General features: G+C 37.4%; 1 protein-coding gene across 1 annotated transcript in view; it reads left to right on the top strand.

Annotated features, from left to right (window-relative positions):
* LOC103581885 (leucine-rich repeat-containing protein 37B-like) overlaps positions 1 to 8,854 on the top strand; it is a gene marked incomplete at its 3' end in the record, with an annotated part of 25,558 nt that overhangs the window by 5,416 nt on the left and 11,288 nt on the right. Inside the window, exon 3 of the mRNA XM_008563608.1 lies at positions 5,779 to 5,850. Within this exon, the coding sequence (XP_008561830.1) occupies positions 5,779 to 5,850 (72 nt within the window). The remainder of the gene's footprint in view (positions 1 to 5,778; positions 5,851 to 8,854) is intronic.

Below are 8,854 nucleotides of genomic sequence, written 5' to 3'. Positions count from 1 at the left end.
TTCTTAGCTATTGGCCCTCAGAAGCGTCGCAACAGGGCACGGAGATAAGTGGGGCAAGCTGGGTTCCTGTGCGACCGGGGAGGGGGTGTGTGGCCAAGCAATGAATAAGTTTTAAGAGTGGAGAACAGGAAGCAAGGTGGTGCTATCTGCTTTATTTAAAATTCTGTGAGTGCAGTGGTGGCAAAGCAGGGCGCAGCCTCGTGGTGAAGCTTGGGAAAGGCTTTGAAGCGCACTGCTTTGATTTCCTCCCTTCTGCTTCTTCTTTGCTCCCTGTCTTCTGTGCATCGCTTTTCTCTCCTTTGGATGTTATGGGGCTAAGCTTATGTTGCACCCACAGAGTCCTCCTATTAATCTGAAGTGGTCACTAATGTGTGATTTAGGGGTGTTTGCATGCGCTGAACGTGGGAGGGGCAGTAGAGGGGCGGTGGCAGGAGAGGAGGAAGAGGCGGGGAAACTCCTCTGATCCGCTGAAACGCTCCTTAAGAGCAAACCATCCACATTACTGAAGGTATCAGCTGGGACCTGCCTACAGTTATGTCAAAGTGTGCTGCTAAGTGCCAACTCTCCCTTTGTGTTGTGACACTGAGAGCTGCCAAGAGACATCTAAAAGCCTGCATGAACTAGAAAAAAAAGTACATATATGTACATATGTTCCATAGTGTGGATGTATCATAGTTTAGTAATTCCCTTATTGATAGATGCGTAGATTACGGTCAGTTTTCTTGTTACATGCATCGCTGCACTGAATATCCTTGTCCGTGCTTCTTTGCGGACATCGGCAAGTATTTCCGTAGAATAGATATCTGGAATGGAATTATCGGGGTGATCGCTATGTAGCTATGAAATCTTAGTTGCCCTCACAGAAGATTTGCCGACTTACACTCTAATCAACAGAATATGACAGCACTCACCCCCCCACCCCCTTTCACTACTGGGTATTCTCCATCTTTTGCTGATACGATTGGTGAATAAAAAGGGGTCACATCTGAATTTGAATTTTTCTGATTACTCATGAATTTAAATATCTATATGTTTATTGAGCATTTAAATGTGTTTCTTCTCTGAGTTTTCTGTCTTTTGTTCATATTTCTGTTGAATTGTTTTATCGTTTTCTTACTGATTTGTATAAGGAATCAGTTAGGACACATAAATGATTTTGGAAGAAATACTTACATTCAAAGTAAATTGGCATTTTTCACAACAGTTTGTGTGTCATAGCATTAGTTCAACTTGTGTAGAAAAGTCATAAATGATTTCTGAATTAAAAATAAAACACATAACAGTTATAGTAATTTAAGAAAAGGGGGTTTAAGGCCACCTTAAAATAGTCTGAGAAATGCTAGAACCAGGCAGTTGTGTTTTTTTAATTTATGAATTTCTTAAATACCATATAGTTTATCTTTACCACAATAATATCTGACTTGTCGATTTTATTTCCCAAACTTGTAAGAAAAATGAAAGTTCCCTGGCACAAGAAATAAATAACACTTAATTTCTTGTGGGGGCTGGAGAAAGAGGAAGGCTGAGGTATAGGGGTGGGAGAAAAACTTTTGATTATTAACTATGTACCTTTTGAATTTTGAGCCATGTAGATATATATTACATACTTTTAAAAAATATCAAATTTAAAAATTAATTATTAAAGCATGAATTTAGAAGTTTTTACATTATAAATCAGCTTGAGATTTTTGCCTTGTGAGACAAAGGTTCTTAGCTTGTAATCTATGGATTCCTAAGGCAGAGTTTCTCAAAAGTATTTTGTTGGCATGTATCTCTTTGGTGATCTGCAGAAGCCTGTATTCTTGGGATAATGTTTTTAAATGCGTAAGATAAAACATGTAGGGAAACAAAGAAACTGATATTGAAATACAGTTTTCAAAATATTTTTTTAAAAAGATTAATGGCTCAATGCATTAAATAACAAGACATAGTGGTATGTCTAATAACTATTATATTTTCAGGTAGTGATGAGAATTAATGATATTTTGTGACATGTCAACAAATGTGTGACATGAAAATATCTGTGATTTCTACTGGGGAACAAATTAAGTGTAATGCTGATCTCCTGTAGTTTGTTGCATCCATTCATAATGGAAGAAAATGCTCATTTCAGTAGAGGTTTGTGAAAAGAGAGATGTAATTTTATTTTTCATCGAAGTTTGGCCTCCTGAATTCAACTCATTCCTCTCACAGACCTCTGCCCTAAGGGGATGATACACAAATGGAAATTGCCTTAACATCTTTGCATGTATTCAAGAATGTACAGTTTTTTGAGGGGAAAGGGATCCCTAGCTTTTATGAGATTCTCCAAGGCTTCTGTCTCGTAAAACAGTAAGAGCCAAAAAAATGTAGGGGAGAAGAAAGAAATTTCTTTTCCTGCAAAGCTGTACTTAGCCTCATGAGTGATAATACATGGATGCTTTGTTTTAAATAAAAGTAGTATATCTGAGAATTGATGTGCTGGAAACTGTTCTAGGTTCCTGGCATTCAGCAGATTAATGTATTTCATTCCAGTTGCTTATTTGATGTTGCTTTTTTGGAGTAATTTTTTGGTGACTGACTCATTTCTCAGTCTAAACTTTTCCTCTAGGTTAAATTTATTACTAATATTATTTAAAATTTTTACTATCCTGTCATCTAAACAACTTTTCATCCAAACTGAAAGAAAACCCACAAATTTTAAAAATTTTTAGTCACTCCCAGTCCTAGCATGATATTCAACTCTTCAACCAAACAGTCTGACATGGGCACAAGCCAGTCATAAAAGACATGGACCATAAACAGCTGAGGTTCAGCCCCCATCTTTCTCTGTCCTTACTGAATCCTTGTCACTGTTTATATTTTTTAAAGTTATAAAATGTATATACAAGTTTCATTTTTGTCTTGACTTTTATTAATCATCATTTCCTATGTCTTTTTTGTACAACATTCGTAGTATATCCATACGGTTTTGTTAAGTCATATAGGAAGATCGGGTTTTGTCCAACTTTTTATAGTTACAAAGAGGGTTACTATAAACATTGTTGGGCATGTTGATTTGTTTTTCCTTTTTGGATCATTTACATGAAAATAAGAAACCATTAGCTAACCGAGGTGAGAAGACAAATCAATCCCAACATCACCTGGTGTCCCCATCACACATTCTGACCATCACTGCTGTTCCTTCTAAAGTGATGAATTTCAAATTGAGGTCAGGGTCTTTGATGTATTCTCAGGGCCCCAAGAGTGCAACACCCTCTCCCCCAGCACGTTCCCAGTCTTTCCTGCAAGTCTAAGGGAAGCAAAAGCCAGAACAGTTCTTGGGTAGGCCCACGTGTCAGGCTCATCTGAGGATCATTCCTATCCTCTCCATTCTGCATTTTGTAGAAATCATTGGCTGTGTCTCTCTGTTTTCTCATTTATTCCTCAACTGTTCTTTCTGCTATTCATATACTGAGTTTTTTATTAACGATGAATTTTTTTTCATTTGTATAATCTTTAGTTGATTCTTTTTCATGGATGCACTATCGGCTTACAGCTGTCTGAGGATATTAATTCTGCTCGCCTAAAGTCCTCTGTGCTTTCTCTGTTAACTCTGATTCATTGACTTTAAGCTCTTAAGTTTGTTTGGGTTTGCTTTCTGTCCTTACTGGAGTTAGCTTTCTCACATTGTTTGGTCATTCCTGAGTACCACTTATCTTTGTAGTTGGAATTCTGCTGCTTACAGCTCTAGGGGAGAGGGTGGGATGTGGCTAGTAAGGGAGTGCACCCCTTACAGGGTCGGGGACCCTGTGCTTTTCTAACACCAGTTGCTCCTGCCTGGAGAAAGACACCCTTTGCTGCCTTGTCTGAGGAGGAAGGATATGGGGCTGATGTGCCTCGGTCTGCTCCTATTGCAGTCCCCCAACCAATAACTCTGTAGGTGGCTCCAGGGCATCTCTGGTAGTGGAGCATTTGTAGAGCTGCGTCCATGTTAGAACTAAGCTTGTGGGTTTTAAAATTATATCTGTTCTATCATTTTCAGGAATTTGGTTGAGGTTGGAAAGGTAGAGACTTGGCATGTTCTCCATCTGCCAACTCAAAATAGCACAATTCCTTAGGAAAATAATTTTGTACTCTTACAGCCTAGAGAAGCTCAGGTACATGTGTTAGCAGGATACATGTATGAGAATGTTCAAAGCAGCGTTGTTTGCAATAACTAAAACAGAGAAAAATCTCAGTATCCATCAACAGTAGAATGAATAAATAAATTGTGGTATAGTCACACAATGGAATACTGTAAAGCAGCATTATTCATTAGTAACGTAAGGCAAGCCACATATATAACCTTAACTTTTCAGGTAGCTATTTAAAAAGTAAAAGTAAAAAGAAACAGGTGAAATAAATGTTGATATACTTTTTAAACCCATATAATCAAAATATTATTTCAATGTGTAATCGCTATATACACTCCTACTGAGATATTCTATTTTATACTGTCTTCAAAACATACAACAAATTATTTCTACTTGTAATTAGTATAAAATTATTAATTAGGGAGTTTGCACTCTTTTTCCATACTAACTCTTTGGAATCTCAATTTGGTTGCTAAATTTTCATTAGAAATACTTAGTCTGGGGCCGGCCTGGTGGCACACTGGAGAGTGTGCTGCTTGGGAGCGCAGTGGCACTCCCGCTGAGGGTTCGGATCCCATGTGGAGACCGGTTCCCGCTCACTGGCTGAGCGCGGTGCGGGCACAACACCGAGGGTTGCGATCCCATTGCCGGTCAGTAAAAAAGACAAAAAGGAAAAAAAAAAAAAAAGAAATACTTAGTCTGTATTGAGATTTCATAAAATTTGCAGTTGAAAAAGTAGCATCATATACCCAAGTTGTTGCAAACGTATTAAACATTTTCTAATACCTGCATCAGGTATCAGTTTTTAAATTTAAAAATAATTAAAATTAATGAAATTAAAGGTTCAGTTCCTCAGTCACACTAGCCACTCTCAAGTACAAAGCACACGTAGCTAGTGGCTACCTTATTGGACATGCAGCACAGGCACTGAAATGAGCCAGTCTCAGCTACATGAAGCATCTTGAATTTACAAACAGAATGTTGAGTGAAAGAAGCAAGATAGAAAATAATACACATAATATTATTCCATTTATATAAAGTTCAAGGAGAGGCAAAACTAAGTTGTGCTGTCTCTGGCTGATATATAATAGACAAAACTACATTTGAAAAGCAAGGAAATTATTCTAAAAGTCAGGATAGTGGTTACCTTTCCAGGTCAGAGAGAGGGTTGTGATTGGAAAGGGGCATTCTGGGGGCTTCATGGGCACTAGCAGTGTTTTTTCTTGACATGATGGTGTTAACATGACTATTTTCGTTATCATTATTAAACTGAACAGTTATATGCATTTTATAGCTCTCAAAAAATAATAATGGGGAGGCAGGGAGTCAAATGGCATCACTTGCAGCCCTGACATAGTTCCATTTGGGGGTTCCATAATAAGGTTTGGGAAAAGAGAGGAGAAAACGGCAGTTCTGCCAAGCTTGGTACCACCCAGAGTTGGGTTCTAAAGAGTAGGTAGGTGTCGGGGTGGGGAGGGTGGAGATAGATGGACTAAAAAAGGAGAACAAGAAAAGGTTTGAATAAAAACAGAACAGACTTCAACATCTTGAAATTAAGTAAGAATTGGGGTATTTAGTTGGAACCATTGCCCTGGTTTCCTCCACATACAGGAGTTAGTCCTCTGTAGGAAATAGTTGTGGTTAGTTTGCATTTTGACTCAGGAATAACTTTTTTGTTTTCCAGAATTCTCAGTGAAAATCATTTGACTGAATTACATAAGGATTCATTTGAAGGCCTGCTCTCCCTCCAGCATTTGTAAGTTAGTTAATCGTATTTATTTATGAGTTTTTAGTTATGTAATCTATAAATGAATAAGGGGTTCAAATTAGATAATCTCTGAAGTTTCTTTCAGCAATAAAATTCTGCAATTCTGTAAGTCTGTGTAGGGTCTCAGCCCATCTCTAGCATTAACTATCTCCTATGTATTTTCAATTTGTTAAGTTATATAGACAAGATATAGATAGAAAAAAAACTTCACTTAAAGAACAAAAGTGGTAATAAGATCGGAGCAATTATTGACACGTGTGTGAACATTGTTTTATGAGTGTTAATATACCACCTTCTTGTATAGTCTGTGGTCCAAGGATCAAATTTGATCCACAGTCTGTTCTTACACAGCCCATAAATTGGGAATGGTTGCTACATTTTCAAAGGGCTGTAATAGAAAAAGAAAAGAAACAAGAAGAATATGTAACAGAGACTGTATGTGGTCCCCAAAGCCTAAAATATTTACTATCTTCCCTTTAAAAAAGGTCCAAAAAAGTTGGTTTAGGGCCGGCCCGGTGGCGCACTGGATAGTGCGCCGCTTGGGAAGCGCGGCAGCGCTCCCGCCCGGGGGTTCGGATCCCAGATGCAGACCGGTTCCCGCTCACTGGCTGAGCGAGGCGCGGGAGCAGCACTGAGNCATGAAGCATCTTGAGTTTACAAACAGAATGTTGAGTTAAAGAAGCAAGATAGAAAATAACACACATAATATTATTCCATTTATATAAAGTTCAAGGAGAGGCAAAACTAAATTGTGCTGTCTCTGGCTGATATATAATAGGTATAACTACATTCGAAAAGCAAGGAAATTATTCTAAAAGTCAGGATAGTGGTTACCTTTACAGGTCAGAGAGAGGGTTGTGATTGCAAAGGAGCATTCTGAAGGCTTCATGTGCACTAGCAGTGTTTTTTCTTGACATCATGGTGTTAACATGACTGTTTTCTTTATCATTATTAAACTGAACAGTGATATGCATTTTATAGCTCTCAAAAAATAATAATGGGGAGGCAGGCAGTCAAATGGCATCACTTGCAGCCCTGGCTTAGTTCCATGTGGAGGTTCCATAATAAGGTTTGGGAAAAGAGAGGAGAAAATGGCAGTTCTGCCAAGCTTGGTACCACCCAGAGCTGGGTTCCAACAAGGACTTAGTGATCTAGAGGGTAGGCATTAAATACACAATTTGGTGGGAAGAGTAGGTAGGTGTCGGGGTGGGGAGGGTGGAGACAGATGGACTCAAAAAGGAGAACGAGAAAAGGTTTGAATAAAAACAGAACAGACATCAACGTCTTGAAATTAAGTAAGAATTGGGGTATTTAGTTGGAACCATTGCCCTTGTTTCCTCCACATACAGGAGTTAGTCCTCTATAGCAAATAGTTCTGGTTAGTTTGCATTTTGACTCAGAAATAACTTTTTCATTTTCCAGAATTCTCAGTGATAATCATTTGACTGAATTACATAAGGATTCATTTGAAGGCCTGCTCTCCCTCCAGCATTTGTAAGTTAATCATATTTATTTATGAGTTTTTAGTTATGTAATCTATAAATGAATAAGGGGTTCAAATTAGATAATCTCTGACATTTCTTTCAGCCATAAAATTCTGTAATTCCAATTCTGTAAGTCTGTATAGGGTCTGAGTCCATCTCTAGCATTAACTATCTCCTATGTATTTTCAATTTGTTAAGTTATATAGACAAGATATAGATAGAAAAAAAACTTCACTTAAAGAACAAAAGTGGTAATAAGATCGGAGCAATTATTGACACGTGTGTGAACATTGTTTTATAAGTGTTCATATACCATCTGCTTGTATAGTCTGTGGTCCAAGGATCAAATTTGATCCACAGTCTGTTCTTACACAGCCCATAAATTGAGAATAGTTGCTACATTTTCAAAGGGCTGTAATAGAAAAAGAAAAGAAACAAGAAGAATATGTAACAGAGACTGTATGTGGCCCCCAAAGCCTAAAATATTTACTATCTTCCCTTTAAAAAAGGTCCAAAAAAGTTGGTTTAGGGGAATTAAATTTAACCTCAGATTGTTGCCTAAAGGAGAAGAAAATATAGACCTCCTACGTTAATTTGAATGCCATTAGCCCAGAATTTTATGATAGTTTAATCTAAATTAACATTTAAATATTAATTAACTAAAGAGATGAATTATGCAAGTAATATTAAGAATGGTGAAGGAACCAAGAAAACAGACTGATATTAACAATTTCAATGCAGGAATTATTATACTCATATTAAAAATAGATGTTTTTAAATGATGGTTAAATGGTATAGCTAGAAATGTTTACACTAAGTAAGGATATCAGAAATGCCCCTGACTCCTCACTAATTACAAAATAAAAATCTCTCCAGCCTTGTTGCCAAGGAGGGAATTCTTGTGTAGTATTTCTGTCTGTTTTGAGATAGTATGTTGTTTGCTGTGAAAGTTTGAATTTTATCCTTTCTCAATGGATCCAGAGGTGTGTATGTCATTAATTATTACTAAGCTAATTAATGATGCTCTTTAGCAAATAGATTCTTCTTTCAAATGTAGAAGGCTTAAGGGAAGATGGGTATAAAGAGCCTCATGTGACACTAAAAATAGTCTTTTGAACTATCAAACCTTCTATGCCTTACAAGGATGACCACTTTCATATTGGTCTTCTTGGGCACCTCTGCCATCTGGCCTCCCAAACCGCACACACACATTCTGGAGAAAAACAAATGAGAAAACTGCTCAGTGGAGTAGGCCCTTCATTACTTCTACTATGAAATACTTTGTTAAGCTCATTATCCCATGTTGGCATATGTATTCTAATTCATTAGAAAATATGCCAGTCAATAAATAAAATCTAAAAAGAATGTTATGCCAAGCACTGTGCCCACTATTGGAGACACAAAGATGAGAAAGACAGGGTCAGTACCTTCTAGGAAATCATGATCTCTCAGGGTAAAGAAACACATAAGCTCAAACCACAATACAGCAAGCACCAAGTGGTTGACAG

Source organism: Galeopterus variegatus, unplaced genomic scaffold, assembly GCF_000696425.1.
Source record: "Galeopterus variegatus unplaced genomic scaffold, G_variegatus-3.0.2 Scaffold14178, whole genome shotgun sequence".
Classification (NCBI taxonomy): domain Eukaryota; kingdom Metazoa; phylum Chordata; class Mammalia; order Dermoptera; family Cynocephalidae; genus Galeopterus; species Galeopterus variegatus.
This window is presented reverse-complemented; position numbering and strand designations above follow the sequence as displayed.